General features: G+C 36.8%; 1 protein-coding gene across 2 annotated transcripts in view; it reads right to left on the bottom strand.

The window, feature by feature from the left end:
* Nucleotides 1-26,316, bottom strand: part of ALCAM (activated leukocyte cell adhesion molecule) — a 233,618-nt gene that overhangs the window by 50,067 nt on the left and 157,235 nt on the right. For both annotated transcript variants that reach the window (XM_018061867.1, XM_018061798.1), the window contains exons 2-6: nucleotides 18,898-18,998; nucleotides 14,348-14,567; nucleotides 7,232-7,296; nucleotides 5,669-5,756; nucleotides 5,026-5,208 (exon numbers count right to left, since the gene is read on the bottom strand). In XM_018061867.1, the coding sequence (XP_017917356.1) occupies nucleotides 5,026-5,208; nucleotides 5,669-5,756; nucleotides 7,232-7,296; nucleotides 14,348-14,567; nucleotides 18,898-18,998 (657 nt within the window). The remainder of the gene's footprint in view (nucleotides 1-5,025; nucleotides 5,209-5,668; nucleotides 5,757-7,231; nucleotides 7,297-14,347; nucleotides 14,568-18,897; nucleotides 18,999-26,316) is intronic.

Below are 26,316 nucleotides of genomic sequence, written 5' to 3'. Positions count from 1 at the left end.
AATGAGGAATGGTGGCATAATCTTCAGTTCAGTTCAGTTCAGCTCAGTCGCTCAGTCGTGTCCGACTCTTTGCGACCCCATGAATCGCAGCATGCCAGGCCTCCCTGTCCATCACCAACTCCCGAAGTTCACCCAAACTCATGTCCATTGAGTCAGTGATACCATCCAGCGATCTCATCCTCTGTTGCCCCCTTCTTCTCCTGCCCCCAATCCCTCCCAGAATCAGAGTCTTTTCCAATGAGTCAACTCTTTGCATGAGGTGGCCAAAGTACTGGAGTTTCAGCTTTAGCATCAGTCCTTCCAATGAACACCCAGGCCTGATCTCCTTTAGAATGGACTGGTTGGATCTCCTTGCAGTCCAAGGGACTCTCAAGAGTCTTCTCCAACACCAAAGTCCAAAAGCATCAATTCTTCAGCACTCAGCCTTCTTCACAGTCCAAATCTCACATCCATACATGACCACTGGAAAAACCATAGCCTTGAATAGACAAACCTTTGTTGGCAAAGTAATGTCTCTGCTTTTCAATATGCTATCTAGATTGGTCATAACTTTCCTTCCAAGGAGTAAGACTCTTTTAATTTCATGGTTACAATCACCATCTGCAGTGATTTTGGAGCCCCAAAAAATAAAGTCTGAGTTTCCACTTTTTCCCCATCTATTTCCCATGAAGTGATGGGACTGGATGCCACGATCTTAGTTTTCTGAATGTTGAGTTTTAAGCCAACTTTTTCACTCTCTTCTTTCACTTGAATCAAGAGGCTTTTTAGTTCCTCTTCACTTTCTGCCATAAGGGTGGTGTCATCTGCATATCTGGGGTTATTGATATTTCTCCTGGCAATCTTGATTCCAGTTTGTGCTTCTTCCAGCCCAGCATTTCTCATGGTGTACTCTGCATAGAAGTTAAATAAGCAGCGTGACAATATACAGCCATGATGTACTCCTTTTCCTATTTGGAACAGTCTGTTGTTCCATGCCCAGTTCTAACTGTTGCTTCCTGACCTGCATATAGGTTTCTCAAGAGGCAGCTCAGGTGGTCTGGTATTGACCATCTCTCTCAGAATTTTCTACAGTTTACTGTGATACACACAAAGGCTTTGGCATAGTCAATAAAGCAGAAATAGATATTTTTCTGGAATTCTCTTGCTGTTTCAATGATCCAGCAGATGTCAGCAATATGATCTCTGGTTCCTCTGCCTTTTCTAAAACCAGCTTGAACATCAGGAAGTTCATGGTTCACGTACTGCTGAAGCCTGGCTTGGAGAATTTTGAGCATTACTTTACTACTGTGTGAGATGGGTGCAATTGTGTGGTAGTTGGAGCATTCTTTGGCATTGCCTTTCTTTGGGATTGGAATGAAAACTGACCTCTTCCAGTCCTGTGGCCACTGCTGAGTTTTCCAAATTTGCTGGCATATTGAGTGCAGCACTTTCACAGCATCATCTTTCAGGATTTGAAATAGCTCAACTGGAATTTCATCACTTCCACTAGCTTTGTTCGTAGTGATGCTTTCTAAGGCCCACTTAACTTCACATTCCAGGATATCTGGCTCTAGGTGAGTGATCACACCATCATGATTATCTTGCTCATGAAGATCTTTTTTGTACAGTTCTTCTGTGTATTCTTGCCACCTCTTCTCAATATCTTCTGGTTCTGTTAGGTCCATACCATTTCTGTCCTTTATCAAGCCCATCTTTGAATGAAATGTTCCCTTGGTATCTCTAATTTTTTTGAAGAGATCTCTAGTCTTTCCCATTCTGTTGTTTTCCTCTATTTCTTTGCGTTGATCACTGAGGAAGGCTTTCTTATCTCTCCTTGCTATTCTTTGGAACTCTGCATTCAGATGCTTATATCTTTTCTTTTCTCCTTTGCTTTTTGCTTCTCTTTTTTTTTTCTTTTTCCACAGCTATTTGTAAGGTCTCCCCAGACAGCCATTTTGCTTTTTTGCATTTCTTTTCCATGGGGATGGTCTTGATCCCTGTCTCCTGTACAATGTCATGAAACTCAGTCCATAGTTCATCAGGCACTCTATCTATCAGATCTAGTCCCTTAAATCTGTTTCTCACTTCCACTGTATAATCATAAGGAATTTGATTTAGGTCATACCTGAATGGTCTAGTGGTTTTCCCTACTTTCTTCAATTTAAGTCTGAATTTGGCAATAAGGACTTCATGATCTGAGTCACAGTCAGCTCCTGGTCTTGTTTTTGCTGACTGCATAGAGCTTCTTCATCTTGGCTGCAAAGAATATAATCAAAATGATTTCGGTGTTGACCATCTGGTGATGTCCATGTGTAGAGTCTTCTCTTGTATTTCATTATAGGGGACTAGAACGCAAAAGTAGGAAGTCAAAAAACACCTGGGGTAACAGGAAAATTTGGCCTTGGAATATGGAATGAAGCAGGGCAAAGGCTAATAGAGTTTTGCCAAGAGAACACGCTGGTCATAGCAAATACCCTCTTCCAACGACACAAGAGAAGGCATAATCTTAGGCAGTGTCAAAAGGCACAATTATAGACACACAGATGAAAGAGGTATACTGTGAATCAGATATACACAGATGAAAGAGGTAGATTCTATAAAACTTTGAAGATGAATTGATCACTTTCTTTTTCTTGAATGTATACTTCTGTACTTCTCATTTAGCTCCTCCTTCTCTTCTCTGAAGTCATCCTGGAGCAATGAAAATCACTCAGTCATGTCCAACTCTTTGCTACCCCATGGACTATACAGTGTATGGAGTTATCCAGGCCAGAATACTGGAGTGAGTACCCATTCCTGTCTCCAGGGGATCTTCCCAACCGAGGGATTGAACCTAGGTCTCCCGCATTGCAGTACCAGCTGAGCCACCAGGGAAGCCCATGAATACTGGCATGGGTAGCCTATCCATTCTCCAGCAGATCTTCCTGACACAGGAATCAAACCGGGGTCTCATACCTACTGGATGAGAAACTCTAGAGCCAGGTCCAGTAGTCTGTATTCTCACAAGTCCTTCAGGGGATTCTGATGCACACTAATGTTTGGGGATTACTGTTCTTGTACACCTGAATTTTCAGGACTATTCACTGAGTCTCTGTGGCACTTACCAGTTGCAACGTTGCACTGACAATTTCCTTCTGATGCATGTATCTTCTCTATTGGTGAAACCCCTTGAATATCAGGACTATGTCTTAAACACTTTTGGGTCTTAGCTTTGAAGGCCAGCACTGCATACACTGTGCCTTCTCAAAAACTCTGCCAAATGTGCCCTGCACAGCCAGCCATAGTAAAATCATTTCCTTCTTATTCATCCAAGGACTTTTCTGCCCATCTATTTCCCCACGCCTGATACTGACATATATTCTGTTATTTCTAAGCTTTCCTATTCTGTTCTTTTCCAATCCTTTTCACTCATCTTGATGTTCTTTCCTATCTTGTACTTCTGTACTTACACCAAGATAGTTTATTTCCAACTGAATATCTCTGAACAGAGTTCTGTTTCCACATACAGAAATAATAGTTTGATTTTAGATAAGCTGTACATAATGAAATCCTCTCAATCCTTGCTTTTAAATAAAGTTGAAATTGTTTACAAAGTTTAAGGCAAAACATCTCATGATGGTTAGAGCAAGTGGAATTTCAGTTTCGCTCTTTATATAAGATTCTGCACTTCATGGAGCCCAAATAGAAATGTAGCTGAGATAAAACTCTTTGAAGGTTTAATGGGCATTTCTACCCTTTCTCTCAAATAGATGTAGAAGTATTAGGTTATTCTACAACATATGGCAGTATTATGGGAATTTCTAATTCATTAAAAATAGTAAAATATTCTATATCATTCCCTGAAATACATCTTATCTATATGCTTATTAGGTAAAAATGATAATAGTACTTACTAACAGGCATTTAATGTGCTACATATTATGCTATTTTAGATTTTTCATTTCACTTAATTTCCATACCACCACCATGAGTTAAGAATTATATTTTTCCTATTTCAAAATATGAAAACTGAGACAGAGTAGTTAAGCTTCTTTTCTAGAAATACATAGTAAGTGACAGCAATGAAACTGGATTGTCAGCATCTTTGCTCTAAATCATATTATCTTGACTTCCATCTTATGGAAGGAACACAGCATTGGAGAAAAGGATTCTAATCCAGTTGCTAAAGCTAATTTAGGGTAAGTCTCTGGGTCTCATTTTGCTGTTAAATAAAATAATGGACTTAGATCAGATGATCAAGAAAGTTCCTTTGTAGTCTAATATTCCAGGTTTTAAAATCTGTGTTGTAAAGTTAAGCAAAATACCTTGGAATTCAACATCCTATCTAACTTATGCAATTGATCGCACTATTAAAATATTTCTCTTTATTAAAATGGAAATTCCATATCGAGAAAACCAATCAGTCATAATCAGTCATCTGTCATTCATTCAGAAAACCATCAGGAGAAGGCAATGGCAACCCACTCGAGTACTTTTGCCTGGAAAATCCCATGGACAGAAGAGCCTGGTAGGCTGCAGTTCATGGGGTCATGAAGAGTTGGACACAACTTAGTGACTTCATTTTCACTTTTCACTTTCATGCATTGGAGAAGGTAATGGCAACCCACTCCAGTATTTCTGCCTGGAGAATGCCAGGGATGGGGGAGCCTGGTGGGCTGCCATCTATGGGGTCGCATAGAGTCGGACACAACTGAAGTGACTTAGCAGCAGCAGTAGCAGTAGCAAAAAACCATCAGGCGGCATTCCGAACTCCTACAAAATCCATGACTATGTACCAAGGTTGAGAACTAACAGAAGAAATCAGACTAAGTTAGAGAACACAGAGGAGATGATTATAAATAACTAAGTAGAGACTGAAAGCTATCATAAGATGGCTGAGCATTTATTCTATGGGTCTTGTAAAGAGGAAGATATTACTTGGGTACTATGGAACAGGGATGGGAATTTGGAAATAGATTCCAAAGAGCTTATGAATTGGGACTTAAAATAACATTGGAACATTTTTTTCTAATACATTAAATTGTATAATTATATTGAATTACTTACAGTAAATATCAAAAACTGCTTGTTCAGAGTAAACTGTTTTCTGGCCAGACGGTCCATAATATGTCACAGAGCAGGTGAATGGCATTTGTATGTCAGCCTTGGTTGTCTTGTACTCCAGGGATGAAGTCATGGTATAGAGCTGAGTTATTTGGTCCATTTGCTTTCTAAAAATTATGACCACCGCTGAAGAAAATAAAGAACACTAATGGTAGGATCTTTCATCGGAAAATCACAGCCCTTAATTAACTGTCATAGCAACTTTGAGAAGTGGTTTTGTCCTTCTTACTGCATTTAACAGGAGGGAAAATTGACATGTAGTGAGGTAGATGTCTTTTCAAAACCATGAATCAGAGACATGGACAGAAATAGAACCCTGAGAATTTTATCTCCCACTCACTTTAATTAACTTCTAGAACATGACATATACAGAAATAATTTTCTCTGCTCTTGATTTTTCTGCACAAGGTCTAAAATGATGTTTTAAAAAATCCCTTACTGATTTAATGGATACTTAAGTAACAAAGAATATAGAGTCATAAATCAAAAGAGGGCAATGCATTTAGACTCAGGATAGTCTAAAGAATGCTTAGACAAGAGAAAGGCAAAACAAGTCTCCTGAATTTATTGCCCACTTCTTACCTACCTCCTTCAAGAGGTTGCAGAACTTTTCCATTCCTGTACCACGTGATGTTGCCATCTGGATAACTGTCTTTTGAAATGCACTCACCCAACTGCAATATAGAGAGGAAATATTACAATCTTGGTTCCATCAGGGGTTGTCCATTTGAAAGCCCCAGACTTCTCAAGGGATGCCCTAACTAAGGACTGAATGAATGCACTCTTACATAAAAACAGTGTCTTGTGTTTAAAATTATAGTCTTGCCCATTTTAAAATGTGCAGTGGATGCTGCCACCATTAATAAAGTCACATTCATTTAAAAGCATTACCCAATTCATTTTGACAGTATTCATTTTTAACATTAACTAAATAACAACTGCATTAACATTGGCTATTACCACGGTTGATAGATCTGCATTTGAAAGAATCATTAACAGCGTTAAAATGAGGCTGCCTCTTCAACTTCATGCTACATTTCAGATGACATATACTTACCACGAACTGTAATCCTCACCACAGTACTTCACATGTGTTTTTAATATTTGTGTCTGTGTGTGTGTCTGTGCATGCACGTACATGCTCAGCCATGTACAATTCTTTGCAACCCTGTGTACTGTAGCCTGCCAGGCTCCTCGGTCCATGGGATTCTCCAGGCAAGAATACTGGAAATGGAGTAGGTTGTCATTTCCTACTCCAGTTTTTAATATTTAATGTTTATCAAATAATATTATGCAATCAACTTTAATCGGATTCAAAGAATTTTGAACTTGCTTTTTCCTCCAATAAAGGAAATTTGGGCTATTTTAATTAGTGAAAATGAGATTATGAATCAAGTGATATACTCATATATGGAACTCCAGTTGTGTCCTTGGAGAAGGAAATGGCACCCCACTCCAGTGTTTTTGCCTGGAGAATTCCAGTGACGGGGGAGTCTTGTGGGCTGCCATCTATGGGGTCGCACAGAGTTGGACACGACTGAAGCGACTTAGCAGCAGCAGCAGCAGTTTTGTCCTTCCTTCAAATCTCCACTAATATGATTGCACAAGTCTGATCTTATACCTTTACTTCAACTTTTCAATGGTTTGTCAGTAAGATAGAGACCAAACATTATACATGACAGAAGGTTTGTCATAATCCAGCCTCTCTTAACTCTCGAGATTTACCTCTTATTGGACTCTCTTGCCCACTGGCTGAGCACCCAAAATTCCAGCAGCACAAATAATGTGTTTCCCAACTGTGCCATTTCCTTTCACATGGTATTATTTCATACTGCTGGAAAGCCCTTTCTGGCTGTGGTGTGCAGAAAATGTACTCATCTACCATGACTTTATTAAACATTCAGTTCATTCAAACAAGAAAGATTTACGCTTTTTTAAAAAAGAAACTCTCATTTCCCTCTCCTCCCTTCAGAAATAACCATACCTTCCTCTGTCTCCTTTCTACCTTGTACAGACTTTCTAACTGGTGCCTGGAACACTGGCAACTCCACAGAGCAAAGTCTATCTTATTTGTCCTGGCATCTGAGGACAAGAAAAGGCATTCAACAATAGGCTAAGGAAAGGCAATCAATCAAAAATAAGTTCTTACCTTTTTAAGCTTGTCTGTCTCAAGAAATGGGGCTTTGCTTACAATTTCAGGTTTAGATGGTTGCTCTAAAGTTAAACAGAGAAATATTTTAAGTGCATGTGGAAGAAGAAAATGGACATTTGTGATTTGGTTTACAGAAAAATAATTAATTTACTCAAAGTAGAAAACTAAGCAACACAATAAAGTTTTCCCATATAATCTATAATTAGGAAATCTGGTTAGCTACCCATTCCAGATATTTGCTTTATTACATTAAATATTATTTTACATGCTTATTACTCCTGCAAATAAAATATTGGTAACATTTTCTGGATGCTTTATAAACAGTGCGTATGGTTTAGATGGTAACAGAGGTTAATGTATTAAAGAGGATATATTATCTGCAATTGATTACCATGTGCACTTTCTACTTATCAATAATTTCCAACTCTTTAGATGAAAGCTGGAGTTCACATGAATTTGGATCACAGGGGCGCTTATTTAAAATACAGATTTCTGAGCTCTACCAGGCCAACTGAATCATATCCAGGGGAAATCCTATAAACCTACGTTTAAAACAAGTTCCACTGGGGATTTTGGGGCACAGTGTAGTTTAAGTATCACTGCTCTAAAATCAAGGGAAATATATAGTGGTTAAGGGATATAGAAACTCAAGTTTCCTATTATCTCAAATTTTGTCTTTTAAGTGAAGTTATATTATGAAACTATAAATGAGAGAATATCTTTCACATTTGGAACCTAAGATAATGGACAGAGGCATTTTCAATATAGGAAGTTTTATAAGCATAGAGGCTTTGGGAAAAACTGATTACAAATTGGATCAACATGGTATTATTTAAACTTATTTTATTCTAGCCTTTAGTTGTCTATCATTGATGGATTTTTTAAACTTATTAATTAGCTCTAACAATTAGTCTATAGAAAGTGGATATTTCCTCACATTGTCATTGATTTTTGTGAGTCTCATGGAGAACTATTCTATTCTCAAATAAATAGACAAAGACAACCAGCTATCCTTTCTTTCATTATCTTATTGTCTACCATCACTGTACTTTTACTACTAAACTAAACTCGCTTTTCTATAATTATTATTCAGTTTGGAATTCAGTTATCAGACATGTTATCTAACCAGACCATTATAGGAAACATGGAAGAAGACAAAAAGTCTTTGGAACAGCAAAATGAGTATCACCAAGATTCCAGGCAAAAATAATGTAATCTTCTTCAAGTTAATATCCAGAGTTAATTTTCCCTTTGCAATTATTTTATATTAGAAATTAGAACAATGAATATAATAGTGAATTTGCCTATGTGTTGAACTTGTACTTCAATTACAGGAGGCCTGCTGCTGCTGCTAAGTCTCTTCAGTCGTGTCTGACTCTGTGTGACCCCACAGACGGCAGTCCACCAGGCTGGGATTCTCCAGGCAGGAATACTGGAGTGGGTTGCCATTTCCTTCTCCAATGCATGACAGTGAAAAGTGAAAGTGAAGTTGCTCAGTCGTGTCCGACTCCTAGTGACCCCATGGATTGCAGCCTACCAGGCTCCTCCATCCGTGGGATTTTCCAGGCCAGAGTACTGGCGTGGGTTGCCATTGCCTTCTCTGGACTATTTACTATTAATTCTAGAAATATAATTTTCTTGATATAGTTTCCTGAAGAGCAATTATCTATATTCTAAATGCACAGACTGAAAAGAAAATATAAGAAAGATTAAAAAGTAGAAGAAAGATAGAAAAAGAGAAAAGAATAACAAACAATTACATTAACACAAATAAGAAGTGACCTGGCTACCTGATTGAATGACCAATAATTATGAAAAACTGAAAAAAATACTCAAAATAAATAGCAATTTCTGGGGAATATGTAGCCTTCTACACATCAGCAAGTCTTAATTTTGTCACTATTTCAAAATACAATCATAAATGTTCATAATTACAACTTGAGTTATTGATAAAACCTTAAATTATGTTCAGAATCCAATGTTTTATGGCAAATGTCCAATGCCTTTGTGACAGGGCTGCATCCAAAATATTTAAACAAAATGAAAGTCTTGGGGTTTGAGTAAGTGAAAGTTCTCTGGGAACTAAAGTCAGCTACTCGGTGACACCTCTCTCAGAGCTCAAAAGAGGTAAGGTATTAAATTAATTTATGTGGTTGATGAAAAGTCAAGATTAACAAGAAAAAAAGAGCAAATACTTTTCTTTTTCCTCTTCAGTTACTATCTATGCCTGGAGTATATATAGATTTGAAAAGATCCTCTAAAAAATTAGATTTATAATAGAAAGTGCAGGTGGGCAGTTTTGTTAGGTTGCACTAATGTCTAGTTCATGAAAATCAGATGACAACTCGGTTAGACACATATTTCCTCTAATGTAGAATATATTCCTCTACTGTAATTCTGTAATTTATAAACTCTGTATAACTGTCAATATGGGTGTGGTAAAATTGTTGGTCTTTTCCACATGTCCATGTGGAAAAGTCCTTTCTAAAATTTATTATTTCAATAAAAGAAAGCTGCAGCAAACCCAGGGAAACCTGATGAAAGGATACTTAAAATTTGGTTCTCTTTGTACAGTTGTTCATTTTTCTATTTAGAAGAGAAAGTCATATTGAATATTGAGAAAGTAAGGTGACTGCAGCCATGAAATTAAAAGATACTTACTCCTTGGAAGGAAAGTTATGACCAACCTAGATAGCATATTCAAAAGCAGAGACATTACTTTGCCAACAAAGATCCATCTAATCAAGGATATGGTTTTTCCAGTGGCCATGTATGGATGCGAGAGTTGGACTGTGAAGAAAGCTGAGCGCTGAAGAATTGATGCTTTTGAACTGTGGTGTTGGAGAAGACTCTTGAGAGTCCCTTGGACTGCAAGGAGATCCAACCAGTCCATTCTAAAGGAGATCAGTCCTGGGTGTTCTTTGGAAGGAATGATGCTAAAGCTGAAACTCCAGTACTTTGGCCACCTCATGCGAAGAGTTGACTAATTGGAAAAGACTCTGATGTTGGGAGGGATTGGGGGCAGGAGGAGAACGGGACAACAGAGGATGAGATGGCTGGATGGCATCACGGACTCGATGGACGTGAGTCTGAGTGAACTCCAGGAGTTGGTGATAGATAGGGAGGCCTGGAGTGCTACGATTCATGGGGTCGCAAAGAGTCATACACGACTGAGTGACTGAACTGAAGGCTAATACCAATTGCATTTCTTTGAGTTGTTTTCTCAAACTTTTGTTTCAAACATTTCATTTTAAATATATATTTTGCAGGTAACTTTCATATTAGTTTGTAACAATCTATGAGTATCAGTTAGAGGACCATAAAAGAGGACGTATACTATTTTAGCAAAACTGCATATTGATTCCAAAGTGTTTAAAAAAGCTTTATGTGAATTACATCTTAATATGATTCATGGATTCATAACTAAGTATAGAATTGAAAGGAAAAGTCATGTCGTAAATTTATTAGCATTATTAAAATAATTTTGTCAAGGGTTTCACAGCCAGGTGAGGATGAAGTGACGAACACAAAACTACTTTATATCACCTACAATGCACCAGAGTTATTCTCAAAAGCCACCCAGAGGACAGCTCAATTTGGTACGGGAGGAGAGCAAGAAGAGGCAGGTGCACTGGCTACAGTGAGTCACGGATGCTTCTCTCAGTATTTTCCTGACAATCATCTCTTGATGTACCTTAAGTAATCATCATGAGCATGAAATTATAGTTTATTTTCCTTATGAGATGGGAAGAAATTATTTTTTACATTTAAAGGATCAAAATGAAATATACAGAGTAGATCTCATTTGTTGAAAAGGGTTATTTTCTGCTTCTTTCATTTAAAAAAAGAAGTGACTTGCAGTTGAAGCTGAATAATTTTCACAGGGAGGGTTGCAGGAGGGATGCTCAGTTCTGATAAATATTGAGCACAGTGTCCAAATGAAAGCTCTAAAATAACACTGTGATGCCAACAATTACTAGGAGAAGAACTGGCTGGTCCAGGTAGACACCATACTCGAAGTCACAGAAATAGTCTTCCTTTTAACACTACACACACCAGTGCAGAAGATTAGGCTGGATTGTGATTTTCAAAGGCTTTTTCGTGCTCAAGCCCTTCTCTCATTTTTTTTCCCCCTGAACAAAATATCATGAAAAAACTTTGAAACATTGAGTGACTAGAATTCTAGTTAATCAAGCAGAAGCAGCTCCTCACTTTCCTCAGACTTATTCATTAGCTCCTAAAGAGAATCCTAGGAACAGACTGAGAAAATCAGCACCTAATCTGAAGTACTCACTTATAGATGAGGAGAGACTCACAACCCCTTGTCCTGACTGGTGATCACTTGTCCAAGGTCAGAAATTAGTAGCAGATCTAACAAAGCTAGATCTCCTGATGACCAGTTCAGTGATTTTCCTATTATACCACTGACAGCCATTCAGCCATTTGGCTCTCTGGGCACGCATTCAACCTCTAAGACTTTTGCACAATCACAACAATGAATCTTTGGAAGAACTTTTAAAGGTTTGCTCTGGCTAAGGGATAGTTTTATGAACTTCAAATGTATATTAAATGCAAACAGTCTGATTTTAGTGCCATTCAACTACCAAACAAACAAAAATGCCTTATTAGTGGTGACAAAGAACAATTTTGGATCTGATCTGCTTTACTGGCATGATTTCTTTCATGAGAGATATAGCTTAGAACTGAATAAACAAACCTTCATCAGAGTAATAAAGTCATCAGTCATGGCCTCTAGTTTGAACGAAAACAGTTTGTCTTTGCTCATGAGGCGGACATTCTGCAGCAAGCTGATTTGGGATTAGCTCACGTTAACCATAGTCATTCTGTGGTACACAATGCATGTTGCTAGGTGACTCGACAGAAGGAAACAGAGGACTGATTGATGAGCCTAGTAACTCTTAAGTGACTGCAATATGTACATGCACAGAATGAAAGCCTCCATGTCACAGCTGCTATTTGCTTCACAAATAACGATCCAAAGGAAATTCATTATTTTTTAAAAGAGCAAAGTACCTATATGCTCTTGCAAACTCTTTCTTTATCATGAGCTGTGCTGTTTATTTAATTGGACTTGGAGGGTCCCACAGTTTCTAGTATAAAACCCCATTTTCAAAAATGTATAACTCATCTATTTAAATTCTCCCTGGCCCAGAGCCTGGAATGCAAATTCTGTTTCTGAGAATCACTTTGTTTTCAACAACATTCAAAAGAGAAGAGGGGTAGCGGGAGCTGATGGTATGCAGGGTGTGAGTTTGTTTTTACAATCATAGATATCCCTTGTATTCCAAAGCAGCTTACAAATTTTATCGAATTAAGCCAACTGAATTTCTGGGCATTTAAAAAAATTATATTCTGAAAATGGAACAACCTGGATTTTCTCAACTTTCTTGTAGATTTTCTTGATATTTGGTAATTTTAACATAATAACAAGAAATGTGACAACGACATCAATACACATAATCTTTAGAGTGATATGACTTAATCTCTGTACCTACTGCAGTACATTCCTCTATACTTATATTTATGACGTCATGGCCTAATTAAAAGTGTTTCTAGCACTGCAAAATTCATCTTCCTAATAACATAAAAGTGAAATACAAGGAAAGAAAAAAATGCATGGGACTTTGGCAAATACAGGATGGAGATTATCTGGGGTGTTTACTAGAAGGGGGCATAACTGAGAAACACTTGGTACTTGGTTTGATCCATAAAATAATTGAGTTGATGGTTTCTGGAAAGTGCCTTCTAAGCTGAAAGGGAATCAACTGAAACATGTAATATGCTTTTACACGGTTCTTCTGGAGAACAAAGGCTTCTTTGATAGTATAAGCACTCTTTGAATCCTTGTCGTGAGCCCAAAGGAGCTTTGAAGTCCATATACATGCTTAAGGGACCGTCTTACTTAGTTGCATGGGCCGTTACAAGAGAAACAGGAAAAATCCAAGGTTACTTGCTGTAATAGCAAGTCCCTCTGGGTTTCTTTCTTCCCTGTTTATTTTAATAATTTCTAGGTGCTGTCAAGTTATCATAAAACAGTGGAAAAAACTGAAAAGTAAGACCTTCTTGCCTAATTAAAAAAAAGACTGGTATTCTGAAACCTTTGAGACCTATTTTTCTCCCTGTAATTTCCAAGATATGATGTAATAAAGGTGGGATATTTTATTTAAATATTAAAAGATAAAACATTTTAATTAGAACTTCTCAAGTCATTTATTTGCAGAGCTATTTGCACCCTCACATTAACTACATAGTATCATTAGCCAAAGTAACCTACAGTAATTATTCCAAGCTTCTTTACAACTTTCTCTTCTTCCAATCCTACTCTACTTTTTCCACCAGATGGATTCCACATACACCTTCAGAGTGAACTTCTTTATTTTATGGCAATTTTCTAAACCATTTGAACGCTCTCAGAATGTAAATCAATAAGCATTAAGCACTTAAGGTCAGAATGTGTGTGTACACACACATATACATATATATATACATATACAGAAAACTTAGGTCTCCTGCTTGCATTTTGTTATTGTTATACATCAAAATGGCAATTTTATATGGTTTAGCCTAATGAATATTTATGTATGCATTGATATGCATGAGTATGTATATCAAAAATGTTCAAATTTTTCCATAACATTGTGCAGAAAATCCCAATAAACTTTCTGGCCAACCCAGTATTATGTATCTATGTATTAGTATCTATCACACAACATTTATTTGTACATGTCAGTGAAAGTAAAAGTTCACAGGCTAGTTTTTATTTAATAGTACTTCATACCACAGGATATTGTATCCAACAAAACAACAGAATATTCTTTTATTCCCTCACTGCAAATAAAATAATATTTTGTTTCTTTGCTAGATAAAATTCTTATTTGAATTTCAGGTTTTTGTTTTTCTCATTGACAGTATGCATGAGCAGAACGAAGATCTCTAGAAGTCTTCTTACGTGATACCTGCTACACTACAGGTATCACTACAGAGAGTGATAATAGTACAGGAGACACTACAGAGAGTTCAGCCTTGTTTCTAAAGAACATTTTCTAGGACCAATCATCAATCCCATTTAGCAGTTACATTCGGACTACTTACTGAACACCTTGACTACTGTAGGAGCCTCAAACACGTTGTCCTCAGTTACTAGCATGCACACAAATCTCTTTTCATCACTGATCCTTGCATTACTGATAGAGAGAGTGTAGTTTTCTGAGAGGTTCAATCTGTCTTTGTATTCTGGTACATCGTCGTATTGCACACTTTTCTTTGTAGAGGACCTGAAGGCAATAAATACTGGGGAACCATCGGGCTTTTCCTAAAAGTTAAAGTAACAATACATTAAAAACAGGCATATTTAGACATTTCAGAATTACAGTCAGAGCAACAAAATTTTCCTGGTCATGTTATTCATCAAAATTTATAGTTCTGTCCAAGAAGAATAACTTTGGATATGAGCCTCACATAAATCTTTGGTTGGTTACAGAGGATCACTCTTTATAAGGGAAAAGCTTTAAGTTCTTTTACAGGTATCAGTAAGTATACAAACATGAAAGGATGGAGCTTAAGGGATCCTAGCTTTTCTTGCATCTGAAGGACAGAATTGGTATGTTTTTAAATTGACAAGGGTTGGCCTTATGTCTAATATAAAAGAAAAATAGGTGAAAACAAATGTGTTTTGTGTTATGCTACAAAAGGATTTTCAGCTAACTATCACAGCAACATACACTTGAGCTGCAAACAGTCATTTAGAAATCCTAGGCAATTATATTTAGCATGCTCATTACTTTAATCCATATACTTTATGTGCCCACACTTTCCAGTTTCAGTCAGAACTGACACAGCTGACCTTTACACATAACATAGTTTAATGAATCTTCATGGAGGAACAGTATATTTGCCCTTGCAAATATAAAAGGATCATGTCCATTAAAGCAACAGAATCCAATTAATCACTGAAACCCATGGTTTTGCTATCTGAGTCATAAAACTTAGCTCAGAGGGCTTTCATATAAAAACTTATTATCAAAATAAAATATAATCTGGCATATAGACTTATGCCAAGAGCACTGAGACATATAATTCATTTCTTCCTTTGCTCTCACAAACATTCTTTTACCTAATAACAATAATCAAAAATAAGGGCCAATCTCTCTTCTACTTGGGGCTTCCCAGGTGGTGCTAGTGGTAAAGAATATGCCTGCAATGCAGGAGCCACAGGAGATGTGGGTGTGATCCCTGGGTTGGGAATATCCCTTGGAGAAGGGCATGGCAACCCACTCCAGTATTCTTGCCTGCAGAATCCCATGGACAGAGGAGTCTGGGAGGCTACAGTCTATGGGGTTGCCAAGTATTGGACACGACTGAGCAGTTGAGCACACATGTGTGTACTCTCTTCTACTAAACTCACGAGGTCTTGAAAATAAAATAAAATAAGACATTTTAAAGTATATGACAAATTTCAAGGTCTTAAGAGAAGTAACATTTTAAAAATTATTTTATTTACTACTGTTATGAACTCAATGCTTGTGACCCTCCCAAAGTTGTATGTCTAAGCCCTAACCCCCAGTGTGGGCCTTTAAGAGATGATTTTGTTTAGATGAGGTCTTGGGGATGGTACCCTCATGATGGAATTAGTGCCCTTATAAGAAGAGGAAGAAGCACAAGCGTGCGCTCTCTCTCTCAATGAGAACACAAAGAAGAGGTCCTGTGAGCGCGTAGCAAGTGGCAGGTGTTGACAAATTGGGAATAGGGCTCTGTTCAAGAACTGAATCGGCTGGCACTTTGATTTTGGACTGCTCAGCCTCCAGAACTCTGAGAAATAAACATCTGTTTATTTAAACTACCAGTCTGTGGTAGTTTGTTATTGCAGCCCAAGGTGACTAAGACAATTACTAAGCTAAAATTGGAGTTCAAAAGGTTCAGTTGGTTGAATATCTGAATATATCAGTAACATTCTCTTTAAATCTTTTAATATTGCTACAGGTTTACAGCACAAATCCTTGTACTAAATCATTCCTTCATTAAGAAAAATATATTATACCAGTATCTTAAATTTCTATAGTTGTTCACTCATGCAAGAAATGACAGCTATTACATTTTGAGCACTTAACTATAAGCCAGGGTACTTTCTTTGGGCTTCCCGTGCATTTACGGATTTAATACTCATAACAACCCTGTAAATTACACATAACACTGGCCTCATTTATAGACAATGGAGACACAGGTTGGTTAAATAACTGGTCCAGGGCCCCAGCCAGTGTATCTCAGCAGGGCCAAGACTGGAGCTTCACAGCCTGGCTCCATGATGACTACATTATATCACTCTTGACAGCCTCAGATGCTTCTTCTGTACCAGGCACAGAGTGGATGCTGGTGAAGAAGCAGTGGGAGTGGGGTAGGATGGAGTGCACAGGGAGGTATGATCTCCATTCACAGGGAGATTACCATGCAGCAAGACAGAAATGAATCCATCTTTCCTCTGGGTTTGCTCCCTTTCACTCTTTCCAAATCTGCTCTTTGTCTTTCAGGTTACATTAAATTAGAGGTTGTATACTGCATCTGGGAATCAAGACTGCTTTCAGAGCATATGGCACTTCAAATATAGCTCATCAGTTTATTGCTGAAGCTTTATATTTCATTAACGTTTGAAACCTGCCATTATTGTTTGTTTTCACTGCTATTGTGCCAGTTCAGTTTAGGTGAAAGGTATTCCCTGGGCATCAGAAATGTCGATAATCACAGAAGTTTTTCACCACTGGACTTCATTTATGGTAGCTCTAAGATTGACTCTAGGTGGTAGCCTCTCAGACCCTTGGGATTTTAGGATTGTGAATAGACTTTGTCCTTATAGGCCTTAACTTTGTATTTCCATTTTTATAGGGAACCAGAAATAGTTAAAAATTACCTGGAGTGAGCTGGATATTAGCAGGAGGGAACAGGGACGTGCTATGCCACCTTACCTTCTTCTGCCTTCATCTGCCCCATCACAGACTGTGTTTAGAACTCAGTGGTACAACACTCACAACAGTTTACACTTTTCATGCAATTACCATGTGCCAAGTACTAGGTAAGTATTACTTCATGTAACCTTCACAACAGTGTAAGGAAGATTATCATTATCATCTCATTTTTTTTCCATGAGAAAGTGGGGATTAATTCACTTATCCAGAACTCTATAGCCAGTACATGATAGATTATGTCAGTCTGACTTCAGAACCTGTACTTTAAGAGATTGTGTTTCACTACCCCTTGGATGCAACTATGCACATTTCTATTCTGTGGAACATTTGTTCTTGCAGATATCTGAGAGAAAAAGTTGTGTGGTTCAATAAACCTAAGAAATGAATGAACTCAGACAATTCATCACATAGCCGTATATAGCAAAGGCTCTGAGAGGTATTGTAATAAAACAGTTTTCAAAAATTATTAGACTATCAAATCCTTTTCCTATTCAAATATCTTTTATCATTTCAAGGACCTAGGGAAAATTTGCCAATTGTTTTCAATGAAACATATGTCTATGTTCAAACTTGCAAACTATTGTGTCTTATGTGATCTAGCACTGGGAAATGGTGACACACTGACACTTTTTGTTGGTTTTGGTAAATAGATTGAGGTATTTTATCGGTCCAAGTTTTCCAGCCTTTCCATTTCACCTACTAGGATAGCTATTCTGCATTTCCAACCTTGATACCTGAGAAAATATGATTTTTCTATCTGTAAGAAATGAATGGATGAGATGGTTGGATGGCATCATCAGTTCAATGGACATGAGTTTGAGCAAGCTCTGGGAGTTGGTGATGGACAGGGGAGCCTGATGTGGTGTCCATGGCGTCGCAAAGAGTCAGACACGACTGAATGACTAGACTGAACTGAAAAAATGAATAAAATCAGCAATGTTAAAATTTTAAAGAAGCTACCACATCAACTGAGTTGTAAGACCAAGTACCAGAAATAGGCTTCTAATACTGATGACTAGTTTTCAGAGAACATTTGAATGCTCTGGTTCCTGGTACATCTTGCCTTTAAAGTAACCACACCAAACAAAACATGAGTATGTAGAAAATGGCAACCATTTTCCTCTAAGCTTTGTCCTATACTCTCTGAGTTTATTCTGGAATTCTGCCATTTCTTTTGCCTTGAACACTTCAGGGTGACTCTTTCAGACTAATCTGAGCTAAGAACGATCTGTTTATTGGCTTTTAAAAATCTGTTTATTTATTATTTTATTTTATTTTATTTTTTTTACTTTATTTTACTTTACAATACTGTATTGGTTTTGCCATACATTGACATGAATCCACCACGGGTGTACCTGCGTTCCCAAACATGAACCCCCCTCCTGCCTCCCTCCCCATAACATCTCTCTGGGTCATCACCGTGCACCAGCCCCAAGCATGCTGTATCCTGCGTCGGACATAGACTGGCGATTTGATTCTTACATGATAGTATACATGTTAAAATAGCATTTGTTATGTAAGGAATTATTCTTTTGATATACTCAACACATTAATTTCATCTTCTTACATTTATACCCACAGTTGAATATTACCATTATGTTATTTGAAATTCACATTTACTCACAGAAGGAATTTTCTTTAAAAGACTAGAGGCAACTAACCAAGTCCTAGATAGGTCACACTTACATATTTCCATTTGCCAAACATGAGATTCTGAGGTACATCAACTCGGCAAGGCATGATAATGGTATCTCCATATGCTGAGTTTACAGTATACCATCCAAGACCTTTAAAGGAAAGGAACAAAAGAGAGACAGAAGAGTTCAAATATCTCTTGAAGCAGCAAAGCAAATAACTTCAGTACAAGATGCAAGTCTTAGTGAAGGTTTTGTATTATAATTTTATCCTAAATGAAATTTGTATTTCATTAAATTATGCAGTTAGAACATATTTCCTATTTAAATGTCAAAAGCTCTTATTTAGCTACTAAGCCTTTGAATGTCATATGATTCAAATCCATAAATCTCAGTTTTACCAGGGAATAGATAAGTGTATGGGTGCATGGTAAGTCACTCCAGTTGTGTGCGATTCTTTGCGGCCCTGTGGTATGTGGCCTGCCAGGCTCCTCTGTCCATGGAATTCTCGAGGAAAGAATGCTGGATTGGGTTGCCATGCCCTCCTCCCGGGAATCTTCATGACGTAGGGACAGAGCCTGCATCTCCTGCGGCTCCTGTATTGTAGGTGGATTCTTTACCACTGAGCCCCGTATAAATAAGTAGTATTCACCCACTGGTGAAGCTCTGTATAAATAAGTAGTATATGCCAAAGGAACCATATAGCATCTGGGATTTATTTTCATCTTCAACTGTATTATATAAGGAGAAAATTCACTGTATTTCATAGAAACATAGGACTACACAAAGAGATTAATACGCTTAAATTTTTCAAAATGGGGTTCAAATATGTTTGTGTTTTTTATTTGAAAATACTCTTAAATTTAACTTCTGGAAAATTGCAAAAGCTATCAAAAACTAAGAACAGGTACAAATAAGCCCACAACTGAATCTTAATTATAAGTGACAAAATGAGCATGAAAGTGTCCTGCTTTACTGTAGTAATGGTTAAAGTACTAGTTTTCATTTTAATACACAAAATATTAACATGATAAGAATCTGTAGGGAATTCCCTGGCAGTCCTATGGATAGAACTTTGCACTTTCACTACTAGAGTGAGGGTTCAATCCCAGGTAGGGGAGACAAGATCTTGCAAGCAAGGAGAGGGCAAAAAAGGAAAAGATTTGTAGTATGAAATGCCTTCATGAAATGATTACACTGCTTTTTTGGTAGACAATCTAACTTGTTACTAAAGTACAGAAAACTTCCTTATTCAATACTTTATTGAAAAGAGTGCAAATTATAACTAACTGAATTATCAATAATTTCCACATTTTTCATAGATGTGTAACATACTATTCAAATTTATGACATTTAAAGAAACATAGGCATTTAACTTGGCAATACTATAGTATTTAGGAAATCTAGCAGATTTTTTTATCTTATTTTATTTACAACTGTCTTTAAGATTAGATATATTTACAATTGTTTAATTGTATTAAATGATTTAATATCTATTAAGATACCTCACTAGGCTTCCCTAGTGGCTCAGATGGTAAAGCGTCTGTCTGCAATGCAGGAGACCTGTGTTCGATCCCTGGGTTGGGAAGATCCCCTGAAGAAGGAAATAGCCCACACCAGTACTCTTGCCTGGAAAATCCCATGGACCGCGGAGCCTGGTAGGCTACCGTCCATGGGGTCGCAAAGAGTCGGAGGCGACTGGGCGACTTCACTTAAGATAACCTCATAATGGGATGCAGAGTGTGAAGGGGCTAACTAAATTGAAGAGAAAGACAAACGATATTTTGTCCACCAGGTGGTGCTAAAGTGCAAAGCTAAGGCAATGTACAATACGTAAAAAAGACCATCTTACGACTTTCTGAACAAACAAGACAGGGTGGATACTATCTTTCACTGTTACCCATCAGTCACAACATGTACAAAAATTTCATATTAACCTTAGTAAAGAAAGAAAAGGAATTCTGTCAACTGAGAAAGGTACTTTCCTGTAAAGCAATTTTGCTCCAGTGAACAAAAACATTACAGAGAACACAAATTTTCACAAAAATAAACCACACAACTACTTTTCAGGATTTTTAATATCGTTAAAATGAAGAATACAAAGTATAGTATAAGCCATAGAATGTGTTTTTAACTTGCTATTAGAGACAAAATTTGACTAAAACTTTCATTACGTATTATTTTATAATGAAAAATTAAATTTTTTCACCAATAATTTTCAATTGTTTAATGTCAATCATATTGTGATTTAAATTTCTTTTTACAATAAATCATTGAAGGGCATAAGACTGTAAATGAAGGAATGGTCTCTTCAGCTTTATTAAAATAAAAATTGTAAGGATTTAGGCATGTGGTTGCAGACAAGCAAACTTCTGGCAGTTAAGAAACTGCTTTATTTCACAAAGTAGAACTTGGTTTTGTACAATACTTTGGCTCCTAAATGTGGAACTTGTATCATGTATTTTAGGATCTGTTAAAGGACTGTACACAGGGTCTTCCAAGCCATGGAAACAATTTTGTGATTCAGTATTTTTTTTTTTCATGAGTATATAGCAAGACACTTGAATATGTAATGACTCTAGAAAGTTAGAAAGTTGTGAATCTCTTCCTTAAATTATGGTAAGACATGAATGTCTAATTATTTTCTGTATTATAAAAACATCCTCTTATGACAACTGATGGTGTTCCCATGGTTGGTCCAGGAGTGAAAACAGATTACAGGGCTTAGGTACCAATGAGGTGATCCTTTACTAGGCAAAGGGAAATAAAAAATGCCTTTTCCAAAAAATGCAATGCTCTACTCTATCTTACAGACCATTTTTCCTTCCTCTTCTCTATAAAGCTTCAATATACAGCAAACTTTATAATTTTATAATTGATTTAAAATTTTAAAATGTTATAATTTTATAATTGAAATTAAACCTATGTGATTTCAAGAAAATAATGTATTAGCATGATGAAAGCACAATTACAGCAGGGAAGGGAACACATTTTTTTTAACCGCAGTATCACAGGAATAATTTCTGGCACTTAATGGGCATCTAATAAGATAATTTTTCATTTGATCTTGTGGAGTCCTTTCCACCTTAGTTATCAAATTAGCATCTTTAAAATCAGGGAGGCATTGACAACACTGGAACTTTCAAAATTCTTATTCCTGTCACCTACTGTAAAGGCTGTCATGTACTGCCACCAGTGTTTAGGGAACATGGATTTGAGCTTGAATGGCATGTTCTTACTTGAAGAGAAACAAACACAAATTCGATCTTTTTATGAGCTTATGGATGAAACTACAGGAGAGAACATTTCTTCCTTCCCTTTCAAGAGAAATGAAGGACTGTTTGTACTCCATGATTTGCAAAAGTCCCTAAGAAATACCTTTCCTTACCTGTGATGACCATAAAACAGAGTTGTTTTTTAAAGTATTTGCAGAGTTATGGATTGGGTCTTTTACTGACAGCTTGATATCCAAAATTAGCCATGACAGGACTTCCCAGAAACATAGAGCAATAAGACATTTGACAAGAATGAGCACAGTAGGTAAAAGAGCAAGAGAGAAGACAGCAAAGCCCTGGTCCACAGACTGAAGGCAGAATGAGTGATAATCATTTGGAAGGCATTAGGAGCCACAATCACAATGATTTTAGAAATAATTTTCAAGTTTGCCATATTCGTCAACTTTCCTCTTCAGGTAGGAGTATAATGGCTTCCAGGTTCATCTCAAAGAAAGACTTGTACATGTGGGAGAGCTAATATTGTTAACCCTCTAGGGATAAAGTAGCTATAAAGACTACTATGATTTCATGATACATTGGCTTCCTAACACCTCTAGGGTATCTCAGTCTTTGAGATGAAGTGCCAGGTAGACCCAAAGCACCTGCCAACACAAATAATTCTGTTTATACTTTTCATGGAAGCAAGAGATGTTATCTTTGAATTGCCAAGTCTGAATTAAATTTAGCTTACTAGAATCCCCCTGCAATTACTTCCTTGTAATATTAGTTTGTTAAATTATTCATGGTTTCGTAGTCTAGAGATTATTGGATATTATTGCAAATACAGAATACCTATGATGTCCTTTCTCAAAGAGACTAAATAGAAAATATAGAAGGAAATGTGTGTGTGCACAAGGGTTTGCATTTCTGTTCTATACATGTTATGTCTATATGTACATTTCAGAAGATACTTTAAACTGGGCTAAAGCGCCTTCTGTATTAAATGTGTTCTAAAAATTTAGTGTAATGTTATTCATTATTATTACTGTTGCTATCAAAATGTCATGACATAGAATAAAACATAAATATGTGCTATGCTTGAATAGCATTGTGTAGTTATTTAGTCATTCTTATGAAGAGTTATTAGCTACAGATAAAGAACTATAGAACTAGAAAGGTGACATAGGAGAATTCAGTGAGGGAAAAATAAGACAAACACAGACCAAGGAAAATCTCTTGACCAAATAATTTCACAAATAGAATTCTCAGGCAAGTGATCATAAAATACAAGATAATTATAGTTATGCATTTTATATAGCTAATAATTTAAAGAGGCACTAAAACAGACTCTGGCAACCTTTTGAAGTCAGGTGAATGCTTTATATTTCTAATTAAAATAATAAAACTGTAACAATTTGGGCCATATTGGTGAGAATTTCTTTTTCTGTGTAGAGTAATTCTTAAGGATGGTCAGCGTCTGAGTATTCATTCTCTTTGCATTGTTGACAACTAGACATCTGCATTGAGGTCACTTAAAAGTCAGAATCTGCTACCATATTTCAAGCAGAAGTGCAGCAAATAATATAGACTAGTATAAGACCAAAATTCATCAGAGTCTGTTTTACATGCTGTAATTTAGTGTGGTTAATTATTTTTTATTGCACTGATACTTTGAAAGCATCATCATCCTTAAAAGCATTTTCTTTTTAGCTCTGTAGCTCTGGTCGGTGCCATAGAAGGGTAAATCATTTTACAATTGGCTCAGAGCTTACGACATAAAAACTAAATTCCAGTTCTACAGAAATGTTAGAGAAATTTAGTTTTGCAAATGAACTGTTGGGGGAGGAAGTAGGTAAAAATGAGAGTTATCCTTAGAAATTACTTTCATATGTATTTGATTTTGACAAACATGCAAGTGTCCCTATTTGCTTTATTAACGAATAAGATATGTACAACTCTAATTAAAACAGGTAGTGTTTCTTAATTTCATCACTGTTGACATTTGGGGCTGAATAAATCTTTACTGTGGGGGGCTGCCCTACATAATTCTAGCAGCACCCCTGTCTCTGTCCCTCAGATATCAATAGCACCTTCTTCTCAGTAAGACAACAGGAAAATCTTCAATCATGGCAAATGTCCCTGGGAGGCAAAACTGCCCCCAGAAATCCCAACTAGTTAAGAATTACTGGTTTAGACCTTCATTCATTTAATAAAACTGTGGTTTCCAATAAAGGGATCATTGTTGTAAAATAGAATCTTAGTGTAGGACTAAATAGTCACTGAATATGAATGAAGGGATGGAGGAAGCAATTGCACATAACATCTATCAAATTGGTTTTCTTCACAGAAACATATTATATTAAACTATGATAGGAGGATTGATTTCTGACTTTGAAACATTGGGATCCAATCCAATCTAAAAAATTACAAAAAATCTATTTCATAGAAATCTACTTCATATATTCATTATAATGAAACACATATTGTATCTATTATATATGCTTTCTAAAGTGTAAATATCACATGTATCTTATTTGATATGATAAAATATAATAGCTCTAGTGACAGAAGATTAAGCTGATATCTTTAAAGAGTCTTCCAAACCTGATTTTATGATTCAATGACATAATTATATCTCATAAATCCTCTCATAAACTATTATATTAAACAAGAGTTTAAAATCTTTGCCAAGGTCATGTAATATACAACAAGTAAGACTTCTGTGTGTGTGCACGCATATGCATGTGTGATATGAGTTCTTGTAATTCCCAAATAACTTGGTTGCATGGCAGATGGGAGAAGACATCTGAGGGAACCCAATGTCACTTTGTAAAACTGAGAAAACAGTTATGCAGCCCCCTTTTTCTTGTTCAATTTCCCTTCATAAATGTGGCCACATGGGGGGTCAAGTTGGGTCTTCGCTGAATCAGAATTAGGAATACAGTTTTCCAAAGCTTACTTTCTACATTGCCTTTTATAAGTATTATGTATCATAACGTAGGTATAGTTGTGCTATGCCTACATATCAGAAAAATAGTAATTTTTCCTTTCTTTTTCTCTCACCAGTTGCTACAGTTTTAGATATGCATTGTGTGCATACGTGCTTCAGTCACGTCTGACTCCTTGCGACCCTTTATACTGTAGCCTGCCGGCTCCTTTGTCCATGGAATTTTCCAGGCAATAATACTGGGGTGGGTAACCAGGGGATCTTTCCAACGCAGGGAGTGAACTAGCATATCTTGCATCTCTGCCATTGCAGATGGATTCTTTACCATTGAGCCATTGAGGAAGCCCCATAATGCATTATATTATGTCTTTTAGATAAATGGTTAGGCCACTGTGGAATCACATTCAGATGAAAAAAATCTTTTTACTAAATTACAAAATACTGCTAGTATTCAGGAATACACTATAATATATGTGTTTTTAACATTACTTCCAAGTTTGGCATGTTATAATGCTCAAAATATTTATCTTTTTAGTGGAGTATAGGTCAATTTAATAATCCATATTATATCACAGAAAGGACATCTAGAAAAACAATACAATTTAAAAAAATAGTAACCAGTTTGCATTACTATGCTGAAAATTACCTTCTCAATTTACCATGTGAAAATAAAAGTGAAAGTTACTCAGTTGTGTCTGACTCTTTGTGATCCCATGGACTGTACAGTCCATGGAATTCTCCAGGCTAGAATACTGGAGTGGTTAGCCTTTCCCTTCTTCAGGGGATCTTCCCAACCCACAGATCGAACCCTGGTCTCCCACATTGCAGGTGGATTCTTTACCTGCTGAGCTGCAAGGGAAGCCTAAGAATACTGGGGTGGGTAGCCTATACCATGCCTCATTATATAAATATCCTAAGCATATAATGATCTATAAGCTTGATGAGTCACACTTATTTCCACTTAGTTTAGGTTTTACTTCATCTCTGCTTCATTTTTTATCATTGCTCCTTGGGACCATCTGCTTTGACTGAATTCCTACATATTCTTCAAGGCCCATCTCAAAAAATCACCTATTTATACATTAAACAAGCATCAAGTGTTTACTGAACACCTACTACAATCAACACCTACTATTACTACAAGCATTTAATGAACACCTACTACAGTCAACACCTACTACTACTAACAGGGCTTCCCTGATAGCTCAGTTAGTAAAGAATTTGCCTGCGATGCAGGAGACCCTGGTTCAATTCCTGGGTTGGGAAGATCCCCTGGAGAAGGGATAGGCTACCCACTCGAGTATTCTTG

The sequence above is a fragment of the Capra hircus genome, chromosome 1 (genome assembly GCF_001704415.2).
Source record: "Capra hircus breed San Clemente chromosome 1, ASM170441v1, whole genome shotgun sequence".
Classification (NCBI taxonomy): Eukaryota; Metazoa; Chordata; class Mammalia; order Artiodactyla; family Bovidae; genus Capra; species Capra hircus.
Note: the sequence above shows the minus strand (reverse complement) of the source record. Positions and strands in the feature narration are given on the sequence as shown.